Source organism: Artemia sp. Qi Xiang Cuo, chromosome 19, assembly GCF_049724085.1.
Source record: "Artemia sp. Qi Xiang Cuo chromosome 19, ASM4972408v1, whole genome shotgun sequence".
Classification (NCBI taxonomy): Eukaryota; Metazoa; Arthropoda; class Branchiopoda; order Anostraca; family Artemiidae; genus Artemia; species Artemia sp. Qi Xiang Cuo.
In genome coordinates, this window is record NC_142812.1 from 47536379 (window position 1) to 47551703 (window position 15325).

Below are 15325 nucleotides of genomic sequence, written 5' to 3' on the forward strand. Positions count from 1 at the left end.
TAAAAAGGGCCCTCTCAAAGCGACAGTGAAAGGGCGACGCTTAAAAGCATCAGACATTGAGAGACCTATCACCTATGCTTGAAGAGGGCCTCTTATATTGGCTTTTAATAAAATAAAACTTAAACTCAGCTTTCAATTAAAGTCTAAAACCAAAGTTTTACTAAGTATAAAAGTATGTTCGTATTGCTCACATACTATTCTATAAATAATTACCTAGGGTAGAAAAAAATGAAGTAAAGGATGTGGCACCAGAGTCCCCACCGGTCCAACCAGTCAACACTGGTTGTGCTGGCCTCTGGCTCACGGCCCTTCAGCCAGGAATTTGAGTAAATAGGAAGTTAAAAGAACTAGGATAGCAGAAATATGAAGTTAGGGGATGTATTTATAAATCATGTTGCAATAATGTGTTTGTAAACAAGTTGAGGTTTCTAGTAATTGAACTGAAATTTTATTAAAGGCTATATTAGAGAACTTTTAAGAACGCAATGAGACTTGAATTTGAAAAAGAAATTGTCAGATATGTCCTGTTTAGAAAATTTAATGTCTGGAAAATCTAATTAGAAATTATAAAATTAATTTCGTTTAGAAAATTTGAAGTCTGTCTCATGGTTTTTAATCCGTTCTTGAAAAATGTTTTCCGGCACTACTAAAAAGACTTGGAAAATGGTTGTCTCAGACACATCCTTATGTTTGGGTTAAGACAGTATGTAACACATCTTTGTTTGGTCTAAATCATAGAAAAAAAAGATTAGAAGAAAAAATGAGGATAATTCCAGCCAGTGAAGAATAGAACATCTGCATGCAGATATTTTGGTCGAGACCTCTGCTCAACTGTCCTCAATGCAAAAAAAAAAAAAAAAGAGTAAACAATATAGATAAAATTCAAAAGTCCTCATAGCAAAATACAAACAAAACAAACCGCAAACATTAAATTAAAAAGTTCCCTGCCTAAGCAATGGTGAAAGGGTGACTAAATAAAAGTAACTGAAATTCAGAACACTTTCACCTATGCTTTGAGAGAGCCTCTTAAATTGACTTCAGTCACTCTTTAATCAAATAAAACTTAAATTCAGCTTTTAATTGAAACTAAATTTTTACCCCGTTTAAGAGCATGTTCGAGTTAACCCACTTATTATGCACTAAATAATTAAATAGGGTAAACAAAAGAAAGAAGGGACAGTGTAACAGACCCAACCGGTTAAAAGAGCCAAAACTGGCTGTGTTGGTCTCTGTTTTGTGATGGTTCAGCCCGGAAGTTGAGTAAACAGGAAGTTAGGGGAAAGCATGTATAAACCATGTAATAATGTGTTTGTAAACAGAATGAGGTTTCTAGTAATTGAACTGAAATGTTGTTTAAGGCTTCATTAAAGAACTTTTAAGAACGCAATGAGTATTGAATTTGAAAAAGAAAGTGCCAGATATATTCTTTGGTTTGGGGTAACATAATGTTAAAAAATCTTAAGTAAATATTACGAAGGCGTAGAATTATTGATTTTTTCAATATCATTTAAAAAATTGAAAGTCTGTCTCAGGCTTCTTGATCCAGGCTTTAAAAATGTTAACTACACCACTTAAAAAATTTAGAAAAAGTTTGTCTCAGATATGTACTTATGTTGGAGTAAAGACTAGGTCCCAATCGATATGGATTTTCGGGATCGATACCAATATATCGTTATCGTACCGATGCGATACCGATATAATTTGTCGATAAATTCCCATTAGGAAAAAAAACTTACATAAAGTTTAAACCCTATATACTTTCCCCATATTCATGTTCACGTGTCTCTCTCTGGTGCATAGCACACTAAAGAACAGCCTGCTTTGGATTCCAAATAATGCAAACAAAATTTATTTAGAAAATATTTAGAAAACAATTAACCGAATAAATGTCTAGTCTGGACTTTAAAACTATTTTAAGCCAGTTTAGTTACATAAACACAAATACGTGAAAATCTGATCGAAAGAAGCGTAAGATATTTACTAAAATTAATTATTCGAAACCCAATTTGCAATAGAGGGAATTTATATTTTAATCATTCATATATTAATGTGAGAACTGTACATTCATATGATATAGTCTCTTACTAACGAATCCATGCTAGCCATACTGGATACAGGGATGCAGCTAGGGTTTTAACTTCGAAGGAGGGACTTAAAGAATGTTTCCACGCAATCGTCCAGGATGATTACAAATGCGGATACAAGCTAATTCTCTAAGGTGTCGGCACACCAACACCGTGGAACACCCCATGCCCTTCCCACCTTACGAAACCGCCTCTCTCTTGGCTGTGCCCCTGACTGGATGTCATGGGTTTTAATCGATTGAATCTTGTATCTTTCACCTGTCAGGCTTTTGAATAGGCTTTTGAATCAGGCTTTTGAATATTAAGCAATGAAGCATTTTTTTTTATTTTTAAATTGAAAGATATCAACACTGATGATGTAAATTATATAAAATCTTGAGTCCAATTGCTGTAAATTTTTTTTAAATAATGTAAACGCATAAGGCTTTTGGATGACATCTTGACGGTAGTGCTTCAATGAAGCAATGGATATAGTGGATTCCAGTATTTTGAACCTGGATGCCTCGAATTTGTTGATAAATGAAATTTTTCCGACTCCTTGGACATGCAGCTCAAGTAATTTGCACTTCAATGTCTGGGAACATTCTTGTTCTCGAAGCTTCTAAACTTTTGACATTTGTTATCGAAATTCAACTTTTTGCTCTATCTCATAAATTTGTTTTGCTTTTCAATTTTTACTCCTTAAACATGTAGTCTGGTTAATTCAAATTTCAGGGTCTGGAATTATTCCTCGATTCCAACCTTTTTAAATTTTCTTGACATTTGAGTTATAGAGGTGTAACTTTACTCCCTTTATCTTTTTTCCCCCTTTCTTTTCAAATTTCTCCCTCTTTCATGCTTATTGGGTAGTGCTTCATACTTTAGTCACTTTATCTTATTGTTTTTCTCTGTTTTTTTCAATTTCATCTTCCCTCCTGCATACTTTTTGGGTAGTTAGAATTTTAATACTCAAGTTCTCAGCTTGAAGTCTTTGAAAATCTCTTTGACTTTTGTGTTATCAATGTCGATTTTCCGTGCTTTGCATATTATTTTTTCCCTTTTTTCAACTTTCAGAAAAGACCGAGAAAGGAATATGTCCCTGCTGCTCGTTCTGGGCCATACGCAATTCTTACCACGTTACATCAAGTCACTTTAGCTACAGCACATAGAGGTATGTTTTTTGTTGTTTTTTTTTAACTTGAAAACAATAAAGAAATAAAATCCTCAAAGTAAGCGGGGCCCAAGGTAAAAAATTTATTTTTCTTTGCAAACAACTTAGGTGTATTCATACCTACAAACAATGAACTTTTTAATTTTAGTATGTTGTCCCTAATTTGATCCCAAGCGATGTCTTCCATTTGTATGTCTGTATCTTTTTCCAAATTTACTATACACTTCGGAAATGTGTATAATATTCGGGAAAATTTTCATTCAAAGTCAACATGTAATATTGACCTTGCTAGTTTAGGTTAAGTTGCTATTGATTAAATTTGCATATTTGGGAAAAATTACGTTAAAAAAAAATTAAAATGAGAATTTATGAAAATGATTGTTTCTTCTTCACTTTTTTAACTACGTGGGTATTCTTACTAAATTGCTAATCGATCCGAGTTAATTTTAGTATCATTTCCAATGTTTGTCAAATTTTTTGATTTTTTTTCCTTTGCCTTCGAATTTTACCAACTTTTGGAAATTGTTACTTAAAAATAGGTAAGAGGATTAATTATGGGGATTGGTTTTTATTCTTTATTTTCTGAATTGCATGTTACTAATAGTTAAATGGCACAATTTATGGCGATTGATATTTCTCATTTACTTTTTAAATTACATAGTGTTTCTAAATTCCTAATCGACTCGTGTGAGTTTTCATATAATTGTTAATGTTTCTTAAATAGTTTGAAAATGTCTGATTTTTAATTTGGCCTATACATTTTACAATTTTTAGGAAAAAATCAATTTACCAATAGTAAAAAGCCACAACTTAGCGAGGTCGATCTTTCTTCTTCATTTTCTGAATTACTTGAGTATTCTTTTTATTTTTGTGATCAATTCGTGTGAGAATTTTTTTTTTATAATTTACAGTATTTCTAAAATGGTATAACAATTTTTTATGGGTTTCTTAATAATTTACGGTTCGAATTTTGCCATCTTTTTGGAAAAAAAATTACTTACTATCATAAGGCATAACTTATGGGGATTGGTCTTTCTTTGCTTTTTTTTCCTTTTAGATATTGCTGCTAAATTCCTAATCGACTCATGTGAATTTTCATTTAATTTCAAATATCTTTGAAATAGTTTGAAAATTTTTAAATGTTTCTTTTTTCAATTTGGCTTTCAAATTTTACAACTTCTAGGAAACAAAAGCCACAATTTATGGAGATGAGTTCTTTTTCACTTTTTGAATTACTTTGGTATTCTTTCTAAATTCCTAATCAATTCCTGTGATGTTTATTGTAATTTTCAATATTTTAAAAATAGTTTGAATTTTTTGTGTTTTTATCGAATTTGGTCAAATTCTTCCAGCTCTTGGAATAATTAGCTCATTAGTCAAAAGCCACAATTTATGCAGATTTGCTTTTCTTTTTCACTTTTTAAATTACCTGTATATTCTGTCTCTATTCCTAATGCAGCCATACCCCTTTTTAAAGTCTGCTTGTCCCTGCAGTGTAAGTATTAGCTTGTCCCTGGAAACAGTACCAGGGTAGCTCCTACAAAAGTAATATTTTAAGTAGAAATTTTTTGAATGAATAGCCTTTTACTGTGTCAATCATTTGGACTTCTATGTGTTTGTTATTTCTATTTTTATCTATATTTTTTTCTTTTTATAATTTAACCAGATCTTTAAAATACATTTAAAACTATAAATAAAACGAAAAATATAGAAACAACAAATTGGTAATATTCTAGGTTAAGATAGGGAACTGAATAATATTTAATACAGTCCTAATATTTTGTTTACCCTTTTGAAAACTTATCAATCGAAAGAGAGAGGGAAAACTGGAATAAAAAGCTGAAACATACAGGAAGACAACATAAGAACAAAAAGCTCTATAGTGTAAGAACATAAATAAAGGGGCCATTAAGAAAAAATTTTACAATTTTTTTGAAAAGTGCTGAACCTGTTGATCGTATTGCTAAAAAACTGTAGATAAATACAGCTTAATATTAAGCGTCAATCAAGCTGAATAAATCAAAACATAGATTTAAGGAAAACTGTCTTTCAATATGAAAAAAACGAAAAAAAGTTTCATTTTTTTCCACCAAAAGGGCTGCAACACTACTCCTAATGTTACAAAAAGTGCACATAAACACCAACTACTTTTTTGTCAATAAAGTAAAAAAGGCACAAATCCAAGGAAAATCCCATTGTTATTCGTGAATTCATCCCTTGTCTTCCTCTATATTGTAGGCTATATGACCAAAGCTGAGTTGATAGACCGAGCCCAATCTGTATGTGATGCATCTTTTGTCAAGCCTTCTGATCCAAAGACACATTACACAGCCTGGAACTCAATGGGAGTCCTCATCAACAAAAATCTTGTTCATAAGGAAGGAAACCCTGCTAAGTAATTTTTTATGTCAAGTTGCTTATGTCTTATGTTTATGTTAAGTCCTCGTCTACAAAATCATGTTCTTTATAAATGAAACTGCTAAGTAATTTCTTATATAAAGTTGCTTATGTCTTATGTTTATGCTAAGTCCTCGTAAAAAAAAACATGTTCTTGATATCCCGGCTGCGAAATGACGCTCAGAGAAATTCCGTAATGCTGTAAAAGTCTTCTTTTCAAGCGGGTTGACTGATAGTTTTTTTCTGATTTTTGGGTCTCTTCTAGACAAGATTGAAACAAATGAAGTGCGTAGTTGACAGAGTCTCACCGTCTTTTCTTTCAGTAAAACTTGTTCATATTCCTTAATAAGTTCCAAAAAGCACTTCTCGTACGTCTGTTTCACCGGCTGGGCACTTGCCTTTTTCATAAACTGTAGTAAGCACACGTTGTGGTACTGAACATCACTTGCTACCATGTCAACGCTACAACCGAGGCCATTGTCCAAACGGAAGAACACATCCGTGAACTCTTGTCTGAGCTGTGTAGCGGCTGCATAAATGTTGTGGTGCCCTAGCATTTTTAGCAACTTTTATCAGCAGTACTTTCTGTCCGCTAACTTTCTTCTGTGTTTTTCCACAAATGACACATTTCTGCCGGTATTAAAATTCTGGTGTAATAAGGCGCCTTGAGGATCTGCTTGTATTGGGTTCGTTCACTGGCTGATTGGGTACAAGTCTGTACAGATCCTTCCGACATGATGGATGCCATTTAGGATTGTTTTGCAAAAAACTATCAACGTTTTCTAATTCAGTTGCAAGGTCGGCAGAGTGATCACTGCGCAGCCGTGATGCACATTTTTCGAGGATTGCAACATTCTTCACCCTGTAGAGGGAATCTTCTGTCACATCCTGGCAAATCACTCACTTGCTGTAGTTGACTGATAATCTGGGTTTTTTACTTGGTGTCAGCTCAAATGGCAGCCGCTGCATACTTTGCGGGATATTCTCTCATGATTTCGCAGAGTGTGTAAAATAAAAGGTTGGATAAAAGATAAAATACGTAAACCATGAATCATTGAACCATCAAAAAAAAAACTTCCCACTAGGTAGCAAGTTACTAAACAAAATTCCTATTATCGGGTATACTCGCTAAAAAAGTTGCAGACCCCTCAGACACAATAATTAAACTTTTTTTCTTAGCTCAATGTGCTCGGAATTAAATGGGCTTTCTTTTTCAGTATAGAAAAATTACTTTATCTTGAAAAATTTCGAGTTTTTAGCTTTTCTGTTAGAAATTAGTTGACAAAAATCTGAAATTTGTTTAAACTGCAGTAAAATATATATTTTTTTTTTTTTTTTTTTTTTTTTTTTTTTTTACAAACAAATGTCATGTTCGTGTAGCTCCAAGTCTCTTCTTTTGATTGATGTAAGAGTACGCTGGATTTGAACAATCTTATCTGTAAACAAAATTAGAATCGTCGAACCCCATTATAGGCCAAGTTTGGTGTTTTTGGCCTATATCTCAGAAACGCCCTAACGGCGAACATGCGCCCTACGATATTCGTTTTCAGCATGGTCAATTACCCTGGGATCCACCCTTAACATTTTTGTACCTTCCGGCATGGGTACTAATCGAAATAAGCGAGATACAGAATCTGGCGCTCTGACTACTTGTTTTGATTGGTAAATAACTATTGCAAAGACAAATTGTTTTTGGGCAAGGATAAGACGAATAGCGCTAATAAAGCCAAAATAGGACACTCGCTTTTGTTTTTCTTCTTCGTCCTAGCACCTGGCTACTGGTTTTGAATAGCTGTTGGTCCCGTTCTAATCCTCTTGTAAGGGGACTTACTAATAAGAGGACTAAAGGAGGCCCTAGACGGTCAATCATTTTGATCAAAACCTTCTGTCAATCGTTTGACTCAAGCATGATTGTCCGTCTAGGAACCTGTTTGACGCTTAAGTCAAGCATTGACGGTGATTGATAGAAAGTTTAAATGACTCAATAATTTTGATAAAAAGTAGTGTTTTAGAAAAGCTTTGGTAGAGATTGAAGGGCTGATTGAAGGTTCGATTGAAGATTGATTGAAACACATGGCAATGGAGTAACGGAAACTTTTGATCGAAATGATTGACCGTCTAGGAACTTGCTTGACGCTTGAGTCAAGCATTGACGGTGATTGATAGATAGTTTGAATGACTCAATAATTTTGATCAAAAGCAGTGTGTTAGAATAGATTTGGTCCGGATTGAAGGGTCGATTGAATATTGATTGAAGCACATGTTAATAGAGTGACGGAAACTTTTGATCAAAATGATTGACCGTCTAGGAACTTGATTGACGCTTGAGTCAAGCATTGATGTTGATTGATAGATAGTTTGAATGACTCAATAATTTTGATCAAAAGCAGTGTGTTAGAATAGAGTTGGTTGAGATTGAAGGGCTGATTGAAGGTTCGATTGAAGATTGATTGAAGCACACGTCAATGGATTAACGGAAACTTTTGATCAAAACGATTGACCGTCTAGTAACATGTTTGACGTTTGAGTCAAGCATTAACGGTGATTGATAGAAAGTTTAAATGACTCAATAATTTTCGTCAAAAGCAGTGTGTTAGAATAGCTTTGGTCGAGATTGAAGGGCTGATTAAAGGGTCAAATGAAGATCGATTGAAGAACATGTCAATGGATGACGAAAACTTTTGATCAAAATGATTGACCGTCTAGGGCCTCCTTAAGAAAGCAAATAGTGGTCTTGTCTACTCGTGTCAAATATGAATTAAGGCAAGGTAAAATCTATTCTTTGTAATTCGTTTATAAGCGTCCTAAGGCTTAGAACCTTTAACTCTCTTATTGCACTAATTTAGACGGGCTAAACTGCTTTTCTCTTATCTACAAATTTCCTCCTTTTCCTAAGGCATAGAATCCGTATAACTCTTATTACACCACTTTGGGCAGCACTAAACAGCTTTTCTCTTTTCTACAAATTTCCTTCCTTCCTAAGGCGTAGAATCCTTATGACCCTTATTACACCACTTTGGGCTGGGCTAAACAGCTTTTTTCTTTTCTACAAATTTCCTTCCTTCCTAAGGTGTAGAATCCCTATGACCCTTATAACACCACTTTGGGCGGGGCTAAATAGCTTTTCTCTTTTCTACAAATTTCCTTCCTTCCTAAGGCGTAGAATCCTTATGACCCTTATTACACCACTTTGGGCGGGGTTAAACAGATTTTCTCTTTTCTACAGATTTCCTTTCTTCCTAAGGCGTAGAATCCTTGTGACCCTTATTACACTACTTTGGGCTGGGCTAAACAGCTTTTTTCTTTTCAATAAGTTTTGAGTTGTTACTAGCAGAGGCTCAATAGGGCATGGTTCACACTTGGTAATTAGCCAGACATAATGGGAGGAAACAAAAGGGAACGTGGCAATATCGGTTTATTTCAAAAAAAGAAGGCTTCTTCAAAAAAGAAGGTTTTGTATATTTCAGATCGGTATTCATGGTCCATCTTCAGTCCCTGATTAAAATAAGTGACCCGCTAAAAAAAGTTGCGATAGAAAAAAACATTTCTATGTTATAAGTTGAATAATTCACTATTATCTTTTCTGAGTTGTGTGAATTTCTACTGTTTAATGTTTTTAGATTTTCTTCATTTTAATTTTACACTGAAGACAGACCTTAAATAGGGCCTACAAGATCTGCCACTTTTTTGTATATTTTCTGTTTTGTTTCCTGTATTGCATAGTCAAATAGCGACATTAAAACTGCATGAATGGAATCATCGTATATCCCTTCAATTCTCTGCACCTTAAGGTGAAGTCTTATCACCAATTGGTTATATTTTTGTGCTCTACAATACTTTCATTCGAGGACCAGTTAAACTGTTCCGTGTTGAGCCTGAGATTGAGATGAGGAGGAGGAGGCAAACCCCTCCTCGTATACTGGATAATTCCTCTTCATTTTGAGTTTTAATGTTGGTCTTGAATTTTATTTAAAAAAAATAAAACATTTTCTTCTTCAGCCATGTGATCGACAGCTAGTACGTGGTCAAAACTTGGGAATCCACGGCGACATTGCTAAATTCTTCAACCCAGGAAGCCCAGACTCAAAGTAAAACAGAAAGCCAAACTCTATATTGGGCAGTGCTTAGTTAAATCTGTCAACAAGCTTATCTCCACGCTTTCTATGTGGCTTGATGGCCTTTCTAAGTGGCTTGGACTGTTTTCGTTGGCTGCCTTTTTGTTCCCCATAGTCTCATCGTTTCTTGATATGTTCCCTTCCTTTGGAACTTCACACATTTCAAGCCGATGACTGGATTATTCTTGAACTGGCTTTCCTGTAGCAATATCTGACGCAGTGTACTTTGTTATGGAACTGCAACTGAGGTCTCTTTATATTCAGAAATTTCTTCTTTTACGGATTATGAAATTAGGGTTATTAGAGACAGAAAATATGCCGGGTCCACTTTTTTGGCTCATGTTTTATCCACAGCCTTGAAGATATAAATGGTTGATACTTGACAGTTTAACAACGGTGAGCGATAGAGATAAACAGTTTACAACATATTCGAGTAATAGCTACTACCTGGTAAAGAGTGAATTAATAAACACAATTCGAAATAAATTCATATAGAACAGCTTTTTTATTAGAAATACTAAATTTTCAAATACCCAAATATATATTGGAAATGGCAGAACAGATCATTGCCACAGCATGGTCTGAACTAGAATCCTTCCTGTTAGAGGTAGAGTTTCTTCGCTGTTTTCTTGTGACAACTAATTATATTAACATGATAGTCTAATTTAACTTGTTCAGCAAAACTAGGGGAGAGGCGGGAACATTTTGGGTGGCTCAAGGCTTCGGTTTCAATTTTAAAAATATTTACTGAAGAAACCATGAAATACTCCAAGTTTATCCAGCGTATAAACAAACGCCTTTTGCTGTAGGCTATAAAAATGCTTGCTTGCTTTTCAAAATTTCTGAAAAAATAAAGAAATTCTATAATTAGAAGAAATAGGATCTATTTTTTCTCGTACATATGAGAATACTAATAATTAATTTCCAGCAGATGTAGAAATTACTTTTAATAAAAACAATTCATCAAAATAAATTTCCTCTGTCAAACGGGATACATATGAGAATACTAATAATTAATTTCCAGCAGATGTAGAAATTACTTTTAATAAAAACAATTCATCAAAATAAATTTCCTCTGTCAAACCTTTAATTAGTAAAGTCAATATTAATTATTAATTCATATTAACCCAATTAATTATTTATTAATTAATATTGAGGTCAATATTAATTAATATTAGCCTTTAATTAGTCATCTTTTGCTTATCTCGACCCCCTTGTAGTGGTATGACTCTTGCCTGCTTAGAATATCTGGTAATTGGCCCTTATCCATTGAAACATTAATAAAAATAAGATGCTTGGTAATAAATAAAATGCTACAGATTTAACAGCTTTAAGGTGCATGTTCCCTCTGGAAAAAGTGCTGCACCCTTCAATAAGTCATTAATAATTTGCCAGGTACATATCATATCACTGCTGTACCAGCTTTCGAGTACAAAGGAGGCTTTTAGCGTTTTTTTCAAAATCGAAACCATGCAACGATTATTACGATTATAACGCGAAAATCGCTGTAAACCCGTGGATGCTAGAGAATTATGCAAGGATCTTAATATGTCTAAGGCAAAAGCAATAGTGGACCCTTCCCTTCAACTGAAGTTTTGTAGCAGAAAATAAACGTATAGCACTTTTTTTTAAGTAGAATCTAGCGAGGATTTTAATTCGTGTTAATGGGTGTACGAAGCCTTTGCCTCTCCAATTCCCCACCCCCTCGTCCCCTTAAAATCAAAGACTCAGCAGAACGATAGGTATGTTGCTTGTTGCCCCTTGTTTTGTTAAGGTGTTCATGAAATTCAATGTGATTATTGATGAAGAAATAACTTATTTGATATGAATTAAGGTTTTTACCCCATAACATATTTTCTTGTCTTATTTTTCTGTCTCCCTTCAGGAAATTTTGGATTATTTTTGGAAATTATAGAAAAAAGTACAAAATTATTAAAGCATTTAATGAGTTTAGGAGCTTGGGCTTAGGAGATATTAGCCTCCTACTAGCTGTGTGATAATAAGTTTAGGAGATATAAAGCAATCAAGCGCTTTGACACGTAAACTTCCGAAAAATTTAAAAATGGACTTGATCAAATTGGCTAATTGGCTACTCATCTCTTAAGTTTGTTTTACTCTCATGAATGATTATAAGCCTGAAATTTATTTTCATTTGTGCTGCATGTGCTCAAGTTTGTAAGTCTCTGTAAATGAAATGGACTCACAGGCGAACAAGTGACCTAAGCCTAATAGGCTTGTCCACTTAGAGTCTCAGTCGGACTACCGTGTTTTAGGATTGGCACATTACAGACAAGTTCCCTGGACTCGCAGGGAGGGTTGCCACCGTCAGTAGGATTTTACTAGATCTTACTTACTTTCTTAAAGCTCTAGCTCGGCAGCGTCGCCAGCGAAAGGGAACCAGTCGTCAGCGCCGTCAGTCTTCTCCGGAGTGGTCGGTTCAGGGTGAGGGTTGTCGCTTCAGCCGGGTTGATGTTTCTGGAGGCGAGCCGATCACGGATGACGTCCACCCATCTGGTGCGTGGCCTTCCCCTAGGACACCTCCAGCCGTTTGCAGCTGGGTCGAAATAGAAGATGAGCCGGGCGGGTGTTTGGGCAGGCAGACGGAGCAGATGACCATACCAACGCAGCGAGCGAGACTCAAGCTGCTCGGACAGAGGTGGGAGTTTGAAGGACCTGAGGATTTCCGAATTTCGTACCCTGTCGGACCATCGGGAGCGTTCGATTTTTCGGAGGTGTTTCGTCTGGATGGCATCTATCTTCAGCGTCTGTGTCTGAGTCAGCGACCCAGTCTCGGCAGAATAGAGCATAACGCTGGCAACCGAAGCAGAATATATTCGTGCTTTGGTGAGGCGGCTGATCTGGGGTTTATGGAAGACCGTTTTTAGAAGGCGACCGAAGACAGAGTTTGATTTTGCCGCTCTTGCTGATATTTCGGCATCTAGGCATCCGTTTGAGCAGACAGTGGAACCAAGGTAGGTAAACTGCTTGACTACCTCTACAGTTTGACCAAAAATTTCCACAGATGACAAGGGGTTGGACGGCGTTTTCTCAACGGGCATTATCTTGGTCTTCGACCAATTTATTTTCAGACCGAGTTTCTCAGCGGCAGAGGCCAGTGTTTCCAGTGTAGTTTTGAGGTCACTAATGTTTTCGCATATTAGCGCCACGTCGTCGGCAAAGTCGACGTCTGAAAGAACTCTTCCAGCAAAGCCTATGCCAAACGGCTGCACCTGCTGTGTTTTATTCATTTTGTGGTCTATTACACAGTTAAAGAGCTCAGGTGCAGCGGCACATCCTTGCCGGACACCGTTTTCAATTTTGAAATATCTGGAAGGCCGTCCATTTACGATCACCGCTCTTTCAGTGTTATTATACAGCTCTTTGAGGAGACGGACCATTTTCGTGGGTACGCCAGCAGACTGGAGGATTAGCCATAGTGACTGCCTATCGACAGTGTCGAAGGCAGATCGAAAATTGACGAAGGCAATGTACGCCTTCCTCTTATATTCAAGACTTTTCTCTACTAGCTGTCTAATCGTATGGATTTGCTCGGTGGTTGACCTGCCTGGCATGAAGCCAGCTTGCTGGGGGCGACGGAGGGCATGGACTCGATTTAGTAAAAAAAAAAATCTTGTAAATTTAGAGGATCTAGTAAATTTCCCGAAATCTAGTAAAAAGTCATGATTTGTAGTAAACAAAACTTTTGTTATTTTCCATGAATTCAAGGGAAAAAATTAGGGTTTATTATAAAACCTGATTTTGATTACGTTAGAGATTATGGCTACTATTGCTTTCATTTTTTTCCGATTTCGCGTCAATCCTAGCGCTTAAAAATCTCTACTTTTCTCTCGGCTTCTTCTTGATCTCGCTTTGAAAGGCAAACTATTTAAAATCAGGACTGGTATGCCGGCTTAATTTGTTTTCAGAAAAATTTCCCAGACTCTCATAACAGGTGCTACGTTTGTTATGTTAGCCTTGTCCCTCGTTAAAAACGCTGCTAGAAACGAGCTTTTTCCATACTTGCCCAAGTTCTTTCTGAATCTCTGCAGCTTGCCCCATTCAAGTGCTGGAGCAGAGAGACAGTTCTTGATTTTGTCGGTCATCAAAACTAAAAACTGGAATAGGCTGAATGCCTCGAGTGTTTCGTCCCTGATGAAAACGAAGCAACTTTTTCTCAGGTCGTCAAGTGGAGTACATGACTGGGTGATCCCCAGCGATTTGACGCGGGCTATCAAGAAATGGAAACAAGTAGATTCCTTCAGTCAGAATTCTACACTAGGTGATGCTTTAAATTCGAATGAGGCCGAGGACGATTAAAGCCTTTTAAGTTCGACTTTTTTTTTAATTGTGACTACATATTTTTCTTCTTACTTTTCAAATTGTATGATTTGCTTGACCTGAAGAATATTGACACAATGTTATTTTTTTAAAAACTAATTATTGTATATTATATATGTTTTCTTTTTCTTGGCAGCCCTAGTCCAGTTTGAGGTGCACTTTTTAATTTACATATTTTTACAACTAAACCTGTAGCCGATTTCGTAATTTCAATTATGAATAGATAAAATTGGACCACTTTTTCATCTCATTGATCACAAACCAGAGAGAATCCAGAAAAAATCAGTTAAAAAAATCCTAAATTAATTGCTTTAAAATTTGCCAGAAATCCTTGTAAGCAGCTTATCCCTTATTTAAAGACCAGCCCAATTGGTGTTTTATAAGTGACAAATTTCCTCTTAAAAATGCAAGATTGAAGGGTTTGGATTTCAAACCTAAAAACGGAAGCTGGGGGACAAATTTTAAAAGCCGTCACTTTGAAACATACCTCAGATTTTAAGCACTCCATCGCCTGAATTGCTTCGTGAATATGAGTTGTAGCTGTTTTTCTTCGTTGATTGTTTTTTTAATTTTTCAATACATCTGAATTTTATAACTTGAAGAGCTTTGATAAATTTAAAGCCCGGCTTCACCAGCAGGATTTCCAGAATCTAACATTCCAGACTATTGTTTGACGTCTTGGATACACCGCATCTGGAAATATGAAGCCTATCCACTAGTACATCCAAATAATAAAAAAAAAGATTTTTGAACTTATAGGTTTCCGGAAGTTACAATCATACTATGAAAACGAAAGAAAAGAGAAAAAAAGGAAAAAAGCCGCCGCACGCGCAACAATTTTTTTTGAGCATTTAGTAAAAACAGATGCGATTTAGTAAAATTTTTCCTCTCAGATTTAGTAAATTCTTCCAGGGCAGGGTGGCAACCCTGCTCGCAGGCGAACGGGTAGTTTGGTAAACCGCGTGTTACAGGGTTTTGTTAAACGACTTGGGCAAATGGCGGGAATAGCTATGACACTCCAATCGGGTTACAAACTTACAACAGAAATAATCTAGTAGACATGAGTAAGTTAATCTTGTAAATTGATTTATTTTCTCTGTTTTGTTTCAGGATATATTCTTTTACTTATTTTCTCTCTTAATTTCGGTATCTCGGAAAATTTAACGACCTTTTGAATTTTTTCAATCGAAAGAATCAATACAAAACATGACAAATGCGTATAGAAAGTTTCGAGTTTTCAG

General features: G+C 35.6%; 1 protein-coding gene across 1 annotated transcript in view; it reads left to right on the forward strand.

Annotated features, from left to right (window-relative positions):
• LOC148940931 (uncharacterized) overlaps positions 1-15325 on the forward strand; it is a 131874-nt gene that overhangs the window by 80606 nt on the left and 35943 nt on the right. The window contains exons 7-8 of the mRNA XM_089105114.1: positions 3138-3234; positions 5473-5629. Coding sequence (XP_088961240.1) covers positions 3138-3234; positions 5473-5629 — 254 coding nt within the window. The remainder of the gene's footprint in view (positions 1-3137; positions 3235-5472; positions 5630-15325) is intronic.